This window comes from Muscardinus avellanarius (genome assembly GCF_963383645.1).
Source record: "Muscardinus avellanarius genome assembly, chromosome: 10".
In the NCBI taxonomy this organism is placed as follows: domain Eukaryota; kingdom Metazoa; phylum Chordata; class Mammalia; order Rodentia; family Gliridae; genus Muscardinus; species Muscardinus avellanarius.
Window position 1 is genome coordinate 3,745,591 of NC_137796.1, and position 15,177 is coordinate 3,760,767.

General features: G+C 57.3%; 1 protein-coding gene across 1 annotated transcript in view; it reads right to left on the reverse strand.

Annotated features, from left to right (window-relative positions):
• Positions 1 to 379: 379 nt before the first annotated feature.
• The window catches only part of ATP2C2 (ATPase secretory pathway Ca2+ transporting 2), a gene marked incomplete at both ends in the record, with an annotated part of 62,287 nt that continues 47,489 nt past the window's right edge, over positions 380 to 15,177 (reverse strand). The window contains 15 exons of the mRNA XM_080703455.1: positions 380 to 498; positions 1,533 to 1,674; positions 1,953 to 2,051; positions 2,866 to 3,013; positions 3,295 to 3,411; positions 3,486 to 3,554; positions 5,577 to 5,743; positions 6,864 to 6,914; positions 6,996 to 7,093; positions 7,830 to 8,000; positions 9,488 to 9,644; positions 10,079 to 10,180; positions 11,575 to 11,664; positions 13,189 to 13,290; positions 14,980 to 15,077. Of these exons, the coding sequence (XP_080559581.1) occupies positions 380 to 498; positions 1,533 to 1,674; positions 1,953 to 2,051; positions 2,866 to 3,013; positions 3,295 to 3,411; positions 3,486 to 3,554; positions 5,577 to 5,743; positions 6,864 to 6,914; positions 6,996 to 7,093; positions 7,830 to 8,000; positions 9,488 to 9,644; positions 10,079 to 10,180; positions 11,575 to 11,664; positions 13,189 to 13,290; positions 14,980 to 15,077 (1,730 nt within the window). The remainder of the gene's footprint in view (positions 499 to 1,532; positions 1,675 to 1,952; positions 2,052 to 2,865; positions 3,014 to 3,294; positions 3,412 to 3,485; positions 3,555 to 5,576; positions 5,744 to 6,863; positions 6,915 to 6,995; positions 7,094 to 7,829; positions 8,001 to 9,487; positions 9,645 to 10,078; positions 10,181 to 11,574; positions 11,665 to 13,188; positions 13,291 to 14,979; positions 15,078 to 15,177) is intronic.

Consider the following 15,177-nt stretch of genomic DNA (forward strand, 5'->3'; position numbering starts at 1 on the left):
CTGGGGATCGAACCCACAATGACCACGAGCCCCTGTCTCAGCGCTTTATAACAGCGCTGTCCCGGGGGCTCAGGCTGTGCAGAGCCCCGTCCTCGTCACGGGGGGCTCCATCTCCTCCAGCCATGACAAAATAGGTAGGTAAAACACAGTTAATAAAAACCACTGTGGTTTAATAAATAGCCGTGTTTCCACGCAGCTCCCGTGCGTCCCAGAGCCCGGGGGAGAGGGATGGACAGACCCGGGCCACCGGAGCGCGGCCGTGAGATGGCTGAGGCTCCCCGAGGGGACGGCCCCACGCGGTCCCGGAGCCTACCCCTGGAGTGTGCACGGCACACGCGGGGTCACAAGAACACAGGTCCTTCGGGGGTGGCCCACGGCGTCACACCTCGTCCCGCTGCCGCGGGCCCTTGGTGGCTCGGGAGCAGAACCGTTCACACAGCTTGAGGACCTCTGACAAGATGAAGACGGACGAGGCCAGCCCGGTTAGAAACAGCAGATCTGCAGAGGTGGGGACAGGAGCCGGTCAGGAAGCACCGCCGCCCCCACTGGCCCCTGCCCGGACCCTGCCCTGCGGAGGCACCTCTTCCTTCTCTGCAAAGGGAGGTGCAGGGCAGAGTGGAGCCCCAGCCCTCTCCTCCCCCGGCTTCCCCACTGCCTCCCCTCACAGTGCTCACGGGCCGCCCACGGCTTAAAGGCGCTTCAGATTTGGTAAACCGACTTTCTTCCCCATGGATGAAAACCTCTACCTAATGCGGCCCTCTGCAACTCAGACCCCGTTTCAAAATAAAGAATAACAAATAGGGCTGGGGGTGTAGCTTGGAGGTAGAACACCCTGGTGCCGCCCCCAGTACGGTCAAAACAAACAACTTGAGTGTGTCTTCCTTTTGTCTGCCCCAACAGGGCATCCCTGGTGACCCGTGTGGACTGGCGCTGCGGTGCAGGGAGAGGTGACGCGCGGTGTGGCCTGGGCTCTCAAGTGCAGGCATCTGGACAGTCCCTGTGCTCAGCCCGGGGCCCTCCCTGCCCTCTGCTTGAGCGTGGGCCAGCCAGTGGGGAGGAGGGACACGGGAGGGACTTGCCCTCCACGCCGGCTCCCTCTGGGGAAGCCGCTCTGGCCCCTGCTGCTCCCCCGCCCACTCATGTGACTGTGGTGTGAGCGACTCTCCACTCCATGCCCCACAGAGAAAGGAGGCCCTGCCAGGCTGGCTGAGGACGCCGGGAGGCCTGGGCGCCCACCCCAGGGTCTGAGCTCTTTACAGAGCCATGGTCACCAAAGCACGTTCCTTTCAGCAAGTTCTGGAGGGGGGGGGTGTTTTACCTCTGAGCTATATTCCCAGCCCTATTTTATTCTTTATTTTGAAGCAGGGTCTTGCCAAGTTGCCAAGGCTGGCCTCAAACCTGTGATCCTCCCACCTCAGCCTCCCAGGCACTGAGATTACAGGCGTAGGCTTTGAGAACGCTCACACGGGCTTCAGCAGGCTGGGGCAGTGCCTGGGCCTGGTGTGGTGACCGCGCCTGTCCCCGCCACTCACCAAGTGCTCCCAGGTTCTCCGTCTGGAAGACCTTCTGCAGGGGCGGGATGTAGATCACGGCCAGCTGCCCCAGAAGCGACCCCAGGACTGAGTAGAGGAACATGCGGTTCCGGAGGAAGCCGATCTCAAATATCAGCTTGGTCTGCGGGGAGGAGAAGGCGCGCCTTGGTGCGTCTTAGTATGGGCAGCGATGCCCCGTGATGCCCACGGTGTCCTGTGCCCGCTCCGAGCTGCCTGCAGTCCACCTGGGCAGACCGGTGGGCACTTGGGGCAGGAGTGAAGCTGCCCCACCTCGGGGAGGGCAGGGCGATCCTCAGCTGCCAAGCCCCTCTACCGCGGGAGGTGGAGGAGGGCCGCCAGCGGACGCGGGCAGCGACCGCGGCATCGGAGAACACGCGGTGGCTAGGGCGGCCGTCTCACCTGAGAGCGGCAGGTCAGGGCGTTGAAGAGATCAAAGAACACGAAACAGGTGAACGTCATGGTGGTGGTGCGCGGGGTACTGGCTCCGTCCTCAGGGATCTGGACAGGACACACGGGCGAGGGGTCAGGGCCAGGGCCAGAGAGCCCCGCCATACACCGCAGCCGCTGGGGTGCCGGAAGCCACGACTGTCGCTGGCATGCTGCTGCCCAGAGGCCTGGCACCCGGAGGCCACAGGCCGCCACGGGGCAGGGAGGGAGGGTGCTGGGCACTGCTCACCCCAGCTTCCCAGTGTCTGAGGGAACCCGCCCCAGACAGGGGCGGGCTTCTACTCCACACCCAGGTGGGCCAAAGCATCCCTGACCAGTCACCCTGCTGGGCCTGCTCCGGGGCTGAGGGCTCAGCTCGCAGGGTGGGAGACACAGGCTGGCCTGGACCACCTCCCAACGGGAGGGGGAGCCCAGGTAGGGGCTGGGGCAGAGGACCAGCAGAGAGAGGGCACGGGGGACAGGCTGCCTACCCCCTTCTCGCACCAGGCTGGCAGGATCTCGGCCTCATTTCTCCTCTCAGCCAGAGACTTCCTGGCCCCGCAGGGCAGGTCAAGGTGACCCATAAGACCCCCCCGCAGAGAATAAGCCAGGAGGAACCTTCAGCCCTCCAGTTGCTTCCTGGTGACAGGCAGTGGGGCCACCTGTCCCCTCAAAGAGACCTGCCTTCTGCTCTCGCTGTCACCGCACGCACACCCTGCGTCTCCGGCTCAGGGTCCGGTTCTCTCTGACGGCCCCAAGTTCTTCCATTGTCTGTGGGCTTCTGTGCCCCAGGTCGGGAACCCCACGGGAGCCAGCACAGGGACCGCCCAGGCCACCTGGTATCTCCCACCAGCCAGTGAACAAGCCGGCGTAGCGCGCTGCCCACCTCCTTCCAGAAGACGAAGAGGGTCCCGCTGATGATGACCGCGGCAGACAGGACCACCTTCAGGAGGAGGGCCCTGCTCAGGATGGCGTCCCTGACGCTCCGAGGCGGCTGCCCCAGGGTGTCCCTGTCAACCGGCTCGACCCCCAAGCTGCTCGGGACAAGACAAGTGACACTTTGACATACGCCATACACAAGAAAGGATGCTGGGAACGGCGCCTTGCGCCTTTGCCGATGGCTCCCGGTGGTCCCGAGCCTGGTGAGCGCCTGAACGGCCGGAGCTCCAACCTCAAAGGCTCCCCCATGTCCTCTTGCCCGGGGCTCGGCACACTTTATTCTTCTGCGAAGCCCCTACTTTTGGGGCGCCCGCCCCCTGCCCAGGCCAGGGAGGCAGCGGCAGCCCCGCGGGAAGCGCACGCCGCCCCGCCTCACCTCTGCGCCGGCGGCCCGTCCATGATGATGTTGACCCACAGGATCTGCATGGCGTTCAGGGGGCTGGGCAGGTTGAACACGGTGGACAGGGCGATGAGGCTCAAGGCCGAGATGCTCCTGCAGGACACAGCCCATCAGCGCCGCCCGGACGCGGCGCCCGCCACGCGGAGCGAGCCAGGTCCTCTACTTACGTGCTCAGCTGAAACCGGACGAAGTTTTTGATGTTGTAGAAAATGCCCTTGCCTTCCTCCACAGCGCTTCTGCAGGAGAGGGGAGGCTCAGGTGCAGCCTCCAGGCAGAGGGGAGAAGCCCGGGTACCGCGCTGCTGCCCCCGCCCCGCGGGATTCTGGGGGACACATCCGGCAAAGGCGATGTTGCCTTAAGAGCACCCATCAGCCCCTGGGGCGCAGATCCTGAGCCTCCATGCAAACGACACCCAACACCTCGAGTTTGTAAATGACTCTGAAACTCAGCCCAGGACCCCGGAGTGTTTAAAGCATCAAAGGACTTAACAGTTTGATACCAATGACACCCAAGAACTACGTCCAGAAAGTGCTTCGCAAAGTCCTTTTTTTTTTTTTTTTTTTTTTTGGTGGTACTGGGGATGAAACCCTTCTACCTCTGGGCTACACTCCCAGGCCTATTTTTTATATTTTATTTATTTATTTATTTATTTATTTATTTATCTTTGGTGGTACTGGGGTTCCTGGAAACCCTTCTACCTCCGGGCTACACTCCCAGACCTATTTTTACATTTTTATTTGGAAACAGGGTCTCCTAAGCCAGCGCGCACGGCTGGCTTCAAACCTGCGCGATCCTCCTGTCTCTGCCTCCCAAGCGCGGGGATTACAAGCGTGTGCCACCACGCCCGGCTATTTTTTATATTTTATATAAAAACAGGGTCTCTTAAGCCAGCGCGGCTGGCTTCGCACCTGCGCGATCCTCCTGTCTCCCCGCCTCCCAAGCGCGGGGATGACAAGCAAAGTCTTTTAAGAGCTTGACCTCAGGCCAGCAATGGAGGAAACTGTCTAACCCACCTGCTTGTATCACAACATTCTGCAAAAGAACTTAAAGCGCAGAACCACGTACACCTGCACTTTACAGCTGCGTGGTTAACTTTACTAAGGGGAAACGTTTTCAGGATTCCTACAGTAAATCCATCCTAAAGAAGACTTCTTCAAACAGGCATGGATTCATGCCTCTAATCCTAGCGCTTAAGAGGCTGAGACAGGAGGATCGCAGATTCAAGACCAGCCGTGGCAACTTAGCTAGACGCTCGGCATCCTAACAAGACCCCGTTTCAATAAATAAAGAAATAAAAGATCTGGGGCTGTGGCTCTAAGTTGCCCAGGCTGGCCTTAAACTTGCAATCCTCCTGCCTAGATTCTCAGGCTTAAAAGTTTTCCCTCAGCCAGGCCTGGTGCCACATGCTCGTAATCCCAGCATTTGGGAGGCTGAGACCGGAGGCTCGTGGTTCTCGGACAGCCTCAGCTACTACTTAGCGAGGCCCTTCACAACTCAGTGAGACTCTATTTTTGTGTCTTTTTATTTTTGAAACAGCTCAGAGGTACAGTGCTCCTGGGTTCCATCCCTGGTACTGCAAAAAAAAAAAAAAAAAAGTTTTCCCTCACCCCTAATTATTATGATTTACTTGTGAGTTAAGTCTTAATTGGAACTAATTAAAATTGGATTCAGAGGGAAGGCCACTTTCCAAAGAGGGGGGAAAAAGAAAACCTATGAGGCTGGTACACCTGCAAAGCCTCCAGGTACTCAGGAGGCTGGGCAAGGGGGAGGCCAGCCCGGGCCACAGCGAGACCCACAGGGCTGGGGGTGCAGCTTAGTGTGAGGGGAGAAAAACAGAGGAAGGGGTTTTGCCGTCAGCGCCAACGACCCGGCGTTTCTGTGCAGTCTCTTCCCAGTGCGTGGAATCTGTTCATTTGTTCCCTCCCTCAGAGTGCCGCAGAGAGCATTTCTCCGTCATCAGAACACTCTCCAGCTGGCCGAATGGCCAGGTGGCACTCCTGCCTCCTGCTGCTGGTCTCCTACTATGGCTCTAGGGCTCCCAGTGCCCAGGGCCGTGGCCCTGGGGCCTCAGCAGGCTCCCCGGAGGCGGGCGGGCGACCCCACTGTGGGGCTCCTGGTGCTTGGGCTGGGGACACCGGCCTGAGGGACCAGCCTGGAGGCACAGGTCTCCCCAGGGCCCCTCCTTGGCAGAGCCCCGCGTCTCCACCGCAGCAGCCCCGAGAGCAGGCCACCCAGGAGGCCACCGCGGAGCAGCTCACATGATGGCCGAGAAGTCGTCGTCCACCAGGATCATGCTGGCGGCCTCTTTGCTGACATCCGTCCCCGTCTGCCCCATGGCGATGCCAATGTCTGCAGACTTGAGGGCGACTGCGTCGTTCACACCATCCCCCGTCATGGCCACGATTTCCCCCGACTCCTGCAAGGCCTGGGGGAAGAGAAGGTGATGGGGCTGCAGCCTGAGGGCCCTCCTTCTAGAACCCTCCCTCTGACCCCTGCAGGCACACTGCCCTGGCAGCAGAGACCCCTTCCCGGAGGACACTGGAGTCAGCAGGAACCTTCCTTGAACCTCCCCGCCTCAGTTTCCCCATCTGCAAAGGGGGAGTGGCCTTCCCTGCTGTGAAGGGCTGTTGTGAGGCCCAGCTAGGGCGATGGATGTGGCCCTGCCCAGCACCGTGACCTTTGGCCTCACCAAAGGCCCAGAAACAACAGAGCCAAGTGACCATGGCCCCTCTGTAACCATGCCCACGTAAACTTTTCCTCCCTTTAAATTATTTTTCTCAGGCATTTTGTCACAGCAACAGAAAGCTGACTAACAGATGAAGAATAACTAACAACACAAGCCCTGGCACCAGGCGGTGCTCAGTCGGCCTCAATGTCATTATTAACTCCACAGAGATTTACCCCGGGGCACTAAAAACACCAAAAGCAAACAAGAAAACCATCCACAGAAATAACACAAAAGAAAAAGCAAAGCACACACACGGAAGGCTGGGGTGCGAGAAAAGCCAAGGGCCCCCGCAGGGCCTGGTGGCTTTGCCACACTCAGAAGGCCACACCGCCCTTTATCAGGCGCTTGCCGTGTGACGGGCGGCATGGGCCTGGCGCCATCTCACCCTCTCACAGCCTTGTGAACTGGCACCGTCATTAGGTTCTCCATTTTACAGATGAAGAAAGGCCTGCTCTTACTGTTATTAAGTGAGCAAGCCTGGGACAGCCCGTTTTCATTTTTGCAGACGTGCCATCCCACTTCCAATCCTGTTTCCAGTCGACAGGGTCAATGGTCCCTAGACCCCCTCCTCTTCTACAAGGGCCCCAGGTTTTAGCTGGACATGTGACCACTCTTGACATTTCCCAGCATCCCTTGCAGCTAGGTATGGCCACGTGACATTCTAGCCAATGAGGTGAGGCTATGTGGGTGGCACGTGTGCTGGACCTAGGGACGAAGCCATGTTTGAGGACAGCTGAGCGGCCGTCTGCCCACCCTGGACGACTCGGGACGGGGCACCAGGGCCATACGTCCAGGGCCGCCTGCTCGCCCTGCGTACCTTTATGATCTTGAGCTTGTGTTTGGGGCTGGTCCTGAAGAACACAGACACCTGGGTGCAGGAGGGAGGCGGGTCAGCGGAGGCGGAGCTGGGCGCCCCCCCCCCCCGCCCCTGCCCCGACTCCTGGCCCACCTGCCCCACGCGGCCCGCCAGCACGCCCGGCTCCTTGCTCTCCACCTCCTCCCCGGACATGGCTTGCAGCTTGCCGTCGCACAGACCAATGCTTCTTCCTTCAGGGAGAGGCGGTGCTGAGGGCTCCCCAAGGCCCGAGACCCCGTCCCCATCCCCTCCCTCCACCCCACCTGCCTGACGCCAGGCCCTGCCTCAGAATAAAGCCATGGTGGGTCCTGCTTCCTGGGATCCTCACTTGTAACAGCAGCTCACTAGGTCACCTGATCTCACGCCACCCTGGAACTGACTGACCACAGAGGCCAGACTGTTTCATCTTTAAAGATGGGGAAACAGAGGGGGCAGTGCCTTCCCTTAGGTCGCAGAGCAGGTCAGCAGTAACACTGAGGCCCAATACGCTTCCTTCTGGACCTGAAGCCTGCAACCTGTTCACAGCATCATCTGCCTCCAGGCGGGTGGGGAAGAGCCGACCTGTGGCGACCCTCGTAACAGTAGTAATTAGGCGGGAGTGGGGGAGGCTGAGGGCCAGAGTGGCTCAGTGATTTGCCAAGGGCATTCAGCTGGTGCAAAGCCCGATTGAAACTGTGCCCTGTGCTGCTGCTGCCTGTGCGGTGAGGCGGGTCACATGAAGCCCCTGACATGGGCATCCTCCGCATGCGTAATCACCTTTCTACTGTTGGAGAATCTGCCAAGATTTTGGAAACAAACACCTTAGACGAGCGTGCAGTGATTGCCGATAAACCCCGGGAGCTGGGCGCGAGCTCTCCTGACCGGGGTCAGTGAGGAGCGACCAGCGTAGTGGCCCTGTGTGAAGCCAGGGCAGGTGTGAGCTCGTACCTATGGCCAGCGCAGTCTCCAGAGCATCCCCCGTTATCATCTTCACGGACACGCCCGATTCCAGGAGCAGCCGGACCGCCTCCTGCACGCCAGCCCGCGGCGGGTCTATGATGCCCACCAGGCCCAGGAAGGTGAGCTTCTCCAGCTCAGGCCCAGACGCCAGGGCCAGCACTGCGGAAGACAGCGACCTGAGGAGGCTCACCAGGGCCCAAGGGGACCGTCCTTAGTCCCCAGCAGCCCCCGCGTGGCCCAGCTTCCTGGAAAACAAAGGGGAGGAATCCTCCCAGACCTGCGTGGGTGTGTCCCAGAGAGAGGAAGAGTGCTGGCAATGGCTGTTTCTGCTTGGTGGTCTGGAATCTTGCCTCTGCCCAGCAGGCATGGCCACGGCCTGCCAGGTGGCAGATGGAGGACACTGGTGATGGCCCATTCCCTGGGCCCACTCTGTGCCCCCCCCCCCATTCTGTCATTTCCAGCAGACTTGGGGATTTGGGCATTTATGGGAGCGCCATGGTAAAGAGGCCTGTCTCTGGGCCTGCTCCTCCCCACAGAGGCAAAGAAGCCATGGCTCCTGGGGCTGCGTGATCTGAGAGGTGGGGGTGTGAGTACTGCCTTGCTTGGTCCCTTGCTGTGTCAGGGGCTGTTACCGAGGAACCCTCAGGAGCACCTCCCTCTTGTACAGACTAACCCTGTCTAATAAGGCCAGTGCCATGTGCTAATACTGCCAGTACCATGTTCTAATACTACCAATAATGCTAGTGCCATGTGCTAATACTGCTGGTGCCATGTGCTAATACTACCAAATAATGCTGGTGTCATGTGCTAATACTGCCGGCATCAGTGTCGTCTGCTAATAATGCTGGTGCCACGTGCTAATACTGCCAGTACCATGTGCTAATACTGCTGGTGCCATGTGCTAATAAAACCAATAATGCTGGTGCCATGTGCTAATACTGCTGGTGCAATTTCTTCTCTTTCCTCCTATCTGAGCCTCCCAAATACTGGGATTACAGGTGCGTGCCACCCCACCTGGCCTCAAGTGTTTCCTTTTGTTGTTTTTGTTGTTGTTTGTTTTTGGGTTTTGCTGTTCTAAGGATTGAACTCAGGGGCATTTTTACCTCTGAGCTACACCTCCAGTCTATTTTTAATTTTTAATGTTTTGAAAGAGGGTCTCACTAAGTTGGAGAGGGCCTCACTAAGTAGCTGAGGCTGACCAGGAACTTGCGACCCTCCTCTCTGTGTCTCAGCCTCCCAAGTACCGGGATTACAAGTGTGCACCACCACGCCCGGCCCCAAGTGTTTAAAATGCTTTCTCTGAAAAAGGACAGCGTGATACATGTCACAAAGAGAAGCTGGGTTTGGTACAGCCCACCGAGGGTGGGGGATATTGCTCTGGGGAGAAACACTGGAAATCTCTGAAACGAAGTGTCTTCCTCAATTGGAACGGGCTTTGGGATCTCCTGACAAGAGGGAATGAGGAAAATGGACACCTCAGGAAAGTGGCCGTCTGTGTCCCAGTCCCCTGTCCTCTCCGCAGCGGAGGCCCCTCCACTCTCGCCCGCCCCTGAGCCATGTCTGTTACACAGAGCGGGGCCCCTGCAGCTTGGTGCCACCCAGACAACAAGGCATGCGGACAGCTCCACGCCGGCCCTTGCACTGACCCCGCAGACCCAGCGAGCCCATCCGCTTCTCCTCCTGTAGGAGGAACGAGGTCTGCTGTGGCGTCAGCGGCAGGGGGATGCCCCCGTTGTTGTACGTGGTGCAGTGCCGGACCACCTCTTCAAAGGCCCCTTTCATGAAGTAAACGTCTTCCTGATCCTTGAAAAACACAAAGGAAGAAATCCGCTGTCCTCGTGCCTCGGGGCACGGTGACCATCACCCCGTTGTGCACAGGGGGCCAAAGACGGCACGCAGACCCTCTCAGGGCTGTCACATGCAGTGGGCCATTGCTGACCACTGACCCAGGACAGGTTAGAGGAGTTTCGGAATCACACAGTGGAATACTATGCAGTCGATAAGAAGAACAGGCTCCATCTTTGACCCGCATCACCCTGTCCTACATTAGGCCCCTAGTCAACGTCACGGCGTCAGGTTCTAGATGAGAAGCCTAGAAGAGGCCCATGAGAATCGAAGCTGGCGTGGCTGCTGGCTGTGTTTTCAGGTCTCGGAAGCTCACAGAGGCAGCTGGGTACCTGGCATCCCTCCCGTGGTGTCTGGGGTGGGGAGGGAGGGAGGACCAGCCGCCCACGCACCTCACTCTTCACACTGCACCTCACCGCCATCCACTTCTGCTCCGAGCTGAAGGGAATCTCCTTCCTCCTCACGTAGGAATCTTTAATGTCGCTTAGGTCCATCTGGAGATCACACGGCGGGGCGGGCTCAGCCCGTGGCCCTGAGCCAGGCTCCTGCAGAGCTCGGGCTAGGGAATCCCTCAGGACCCAAGCCGTCCCCGGACGAGAAGCCCAGGCTTCAGCTCACGGCAAAGGCCTCGAGCTTTGAAATGTCCCACCCAGAGAGAAGCGGCTCCCTTCTCTCACCCCGGGGCGGAACCCTGGGCTTTGCCTGAGCTTGTACCTGAAACCATAAGAAAATAAAATCCTGTAGGGTTTCTGCTGGGACTTGAAGGAACAGCAGCTTATCCCAAGAACCCCGCAGCGAGCTGGGCTGATGCCTGCAGCCCAGGGCCTCGCGGGCTGCCGCGGGTCCATTACTTGACAGCCTCCCGCAGCCCCCAAGAGGTGAAAGTGGTTTTCTGGGGGAGGTGGTGGTGAGGAACCCGCTTTGACGGCTAAAGCATGGATAACTGTTTACGTACAAACCGATATAGCTCATCTGTGGTAATGAAGTGTAGCGGGGATTAGGAAAATAATATCTAAAGGACCCCTTTGGGGGTACCATGGGTTGAACTGTGTCCTTTGCAGGATATGTTGGGGTCCTCACCCTGAAAATGCATTCACCCTGTGAATGTAGCCTTACTCGGAAACAGGGCCTTTGCAGACATCAAGATAAGATGAAGTCCTTGGGCTGGGGGTTTAGCTTAGTAATAGAGTGCCTGTCTGGTATGCACAAGGCCCTGGGTTCCATCCCCGGTACAGTTAAAAAAAAAAAAAAAAAGCCGGGCGTGGTGGCGCACGCTTGTCATCCCCGCGCTTGGGAGACGGAGACAGGAGGATCGCGCAGGTTCGAAGCCAGCCTCTCTGGCTTAAGAGACCCTGTTTCCAAATAAAAAGTATAAAATGGGTCTGAGAGTGTATCCTGGAGGTAGAAGGGTTTTCAGGAACCCCAGTACCACTAATAAATAAATAAATAATAAAAAAAGAAGGAGCTGGCCACGGTGGTGCATGCCCGTAATCCCAGCATTTGGGAGGATCGCGGTTCACGGACAGCCTCAGCTACTTAGTGAGGCTCTCTGCAACTCAGTGAGACCCGGTTTCAAAATAAAGAATAAAAAAATAGGGCTGGGGGTGGAGCTTGGAGGTCGGATGCCCCTGGGTTCTATCTCTAGTACTGAAAGAAAGGAAGGAAGGAAGGGAGGACGAAAGAAAGAGCGAGCTGGCCATATAGGCATATTTGGGAGTCTGAGACAGGAGGACCGTAGGTTTGAGTCCAGCCTTGGCAAGTTAGTAAGCCCCTTGGACACTTAGTGAGACCCTCTGGAGAGGCCTGGCTGGGCCGGAGCCGGCTCTGACCCCCACAGCTTGCACTTCCCGCCCGCAGGGCCGTGGTCTCCACACCAGCAGGCGCCCACCTTCATCGCCAGCGCCAGCAAGGCGCCCTCCGTGGGCTGTCCCGTCATGGCGTTCTTCCCGATGACGGCGTTGTTGGCGACACAGCCTGCCTGAAAGGGGGGTTTCCCAGACGTCCACAGTTAGGATTGGGACCAGCTCCCCAGGGGCCTCACTCAGGACCGTGAAAAACTTAGACGCTGAAGTTGGGCCGGCACCAACATTCCTTCAAAGAAGCCAGCATCCTGGCTCCGTGGGAGAAATTCAGCAGCCCTTGCCTACATGGGTGGGGTTCCTGGTGAGGCAGCGCATGGGGGCTGGGGTCCCGGTGGGGGTGGCGGGGAGCGACTGGAAGGGGTTCCCACCAGGGGCCACGATGTTCTGGAGTCAGGGACTAGCAACTGCTACGCAGACAGGGTGTACGTAGGAAGCCTGCTAAGCCATGCCCGAAGGGTGGATTCTGTTATGGGCAGTACGGAACGGCCCTGGGGAACTCCTAGGTTGGTGTTTGGAGTTGACATGATAGAGTCTTGAGGGTCGTAATCACAGCAGTTGACCAGTCTGTTGTAATGGGTTGACGGGGGGTGGGGTGGTGGTGGCTCAGGCCAGTAGGATGGGCTGGAGGTGGGTCCCTGGGGTGCGGCCTTGGGGATTATATATGGTCCCTGCTCCCCCTGCTCTCTTTGGCTTTCAGCCTCCATGATGTGAGGAGCACAGCCCATGTGCACTCTCTCTCTCTCTCTCTCTCTGCCCCGAGATCCATGGTCCCTGGCCTCAAATGGACGAACCCCAAAATGGTAATAAAATGAATCTTCTTTCCGCTAAGTTACGTGGTCAGTTTTTTAGATTATAGCTGTAAGAATGCGAATAGAACACCATAGTATATAGTATATAGCTTATATCTTGATTACAAAGCAAATATCTAGAAAATAAAAAATAGACAGAGACAGAGCGTGGGCTGATGGAGTGAGCCCCCTTCCTTAATCTGCAAGACTGTGGTGCTGGTAGTCGTGATGGTGAAGTGGCCCCCAAGCTGGGCGTGTAGCAGGGGGTCCGGAGCACATAGCATGGCTGCTCTACCCACATCACCCGCCCAGCCTTGCCACTGCTGTGCCCATCCTGAGAGCTGGCACTAGCTACAGAACAGGGAGCGATTCTGCAAAACCACAGCCCTCAGAGGCTGAGGACACTGGGTTATAAGCACTGGGGTTGGGAAGAGGAGGCTGGGCCGCGAGGTGGGCGCCTGCTACACAGGAAGGGGAAGGGAGCTTAGGTACAGGATGACTGTGCCTAGCACCAAAAGTTCCCAGTGAGCCAGGTGTGGTGGTCCACGCCTGCGACCCTGGTGCTTGTGAGGCTGAGGCAGGAGGACCGCAGTTTAAAGGATCTGCACCCACAGGGGACGGGGTCCTTCCATGCAGGCTGCCTCCTGAGCGCCGGGCAGGCACAGGGCCCCAGCTCTCACCTCCCCCCAGCGTGTGGTCATCTGCTTCTGGGTCATGTTGCCAAGGCTCTGACAGCCTGGCCCCTGAGCGCAGCTCAGCTGTCACCAAGCACCAGCAGCCCTCAGCAGAGAGGAGCCCGAGACCCCACACAGCCCGTCCTCAACGCACATCCCACCCGGGCTTCCCAGTCACCTCCACCAGCTTTCCCATGGAGATGTTGGAGAATTTCTTGATTACTTCCTTGGATGGGAGGAGACATACAGTCCCTTTGCCGTTGTACCCGACTCCGCTGACCTGCAGGGCACAGAAGAAGAGATGGCACCAAGACTCAAAGCTGCGCTCCCCTGGGCAGCCCCAGACTTTCCCGGGGTCTGTCTGAGGACAGAAGCCTCGCTCCCTGCAGGGACCTGTAGTGGTCAGGACCCCCTGCTGGGACACCAGGCTCTAGGACAAGCCCTGGGCCGGAGCAGCAGGCAATAGTGGGGAGGAAAGCAGGGCTATGAAGAGGGCGGCAGACATTTGCATACTGGGCCAGAGAACAAAGCTCCAAGAAGGCCCAGCTAACACTGGAGCCCTCGGAGCTGTGAACACAAGTGGGCATGGCGTGTGTTAACAGAACTTTCTTTTTTTTTTTTTTTTTTTTTGTGGTCCTGGGGGTGGAATTCAGGGGCTTTTCTACCTCCAGGCTATACTCCCAGACCTGTTTTATACTTTATTTGGAAACAGGGTCTCACTAAGTTGCTGAAAGCCTCACTAAATAGCTGAAGCTGGCTTTGAACCTGTGCGATCCTCCTGTCTCAGCCTCCCAAGCGTGGGGATTACAAGCCTGCACCACCATGCCTGGCCAACAGAACTTTATTTTCAAAAGCAGGCAGGGACCATAATTCACTGACTCCTTGCTCTGGAACAAAACACCAGGACACAGAATCACACCTTTGCGGAGTTTCTGACTCCAGAGAGGCGGAAGAGCAGAAGGGGTGATCTGTGGTCACCTCCTCATGGCAGGTGATGGGTAAGTGTTTTCTAGCATTTAAATATTGTAATGAGGAGCTTGGGGAGGGTGTGGCTCAGAGACAGAGCATTAGCCTGCCATGTGAGAGGCCCTGTAAAAATAAAATAAAGACAAGTAAAATAATGACTTTTTTTCAGTATTGGTGATAGAACCCAGGGGCATTCTACCTCTGAGCTACACCCTTAGCCCTATTTTTTTTTTTTTTACTCTTTATTTTGAAACAGGGTCTCACTGAGTTGCAAAGGGCCTCACTAAGTAACTGAGGCTGTCCTTGAACCCAGATCCTCCTGTCTCAGCGTCCCAAATGCTGGGATTACAAGCGTGTGCCACCATGCTCAGCTAAATAAAGACATTTTTAAAAATGGGACCATTGCCAGGGAAGGTGGCACACGCTTGTAATCCCAGCATTCAGGAGGCTGAGACCGGAGGAATGTGGTTCGCAGGCAGCCTCAGCTACTTAGTGAGGCCCTTTGCAACTCAGAGAAACCGGTTTCAAAATAAAGAATAAAAGATAGGGCTGGGGTTGTGTCTCAGAGGTCAAATGCCCCTGGGTTCCATCCCCAAACCCGAAGAAAAAAATGGAACCATCACACACACACACACACACACACACACACACACACACACACGTAATCCTAGTACTTGGGAGGCTGAGACAGGAGGATCACAGGTTCAAGGTCAGCCTCAGCAAGTACTAAGACTCATCAAATTAGTGAGATCCTGTTTCAAAATTAAAAAGAAAAGTAGGGCTGGGGATGTAGCCTGGAGGAAGAATACTCCTGAGATCAATCCATAGTACTACCAAAATAAAACATCAAAAATCTAAATAAATATATAAAAAACAAAAAAACAAATAAATAAAGGAGGCCACCTTAAGCCAGTCCAGGACTGTCGGACCACATGTGTGCTTCCTCGGGGCAGGGGCAGGCTGGCAGGGTGCGCCCAGTCTTGTACATTCCCAGGACACTCACCTCGGCGCGAAGCCCATCTGACGTTACGAGCTGGGTCACTGTCATTTCATTGGCCGTCAGCGTTCCAGTCTTATCAGAACAGATGACGGTGCAGCAACCTGGGCCCAGAAAATATAGGTTTATGGGGAAAAAAGGTTGTTGCCACCACCCTGAGGCCCAGGTTGCAGGGCGCCCCCAGACCCCGCCTGTCCATCAGTA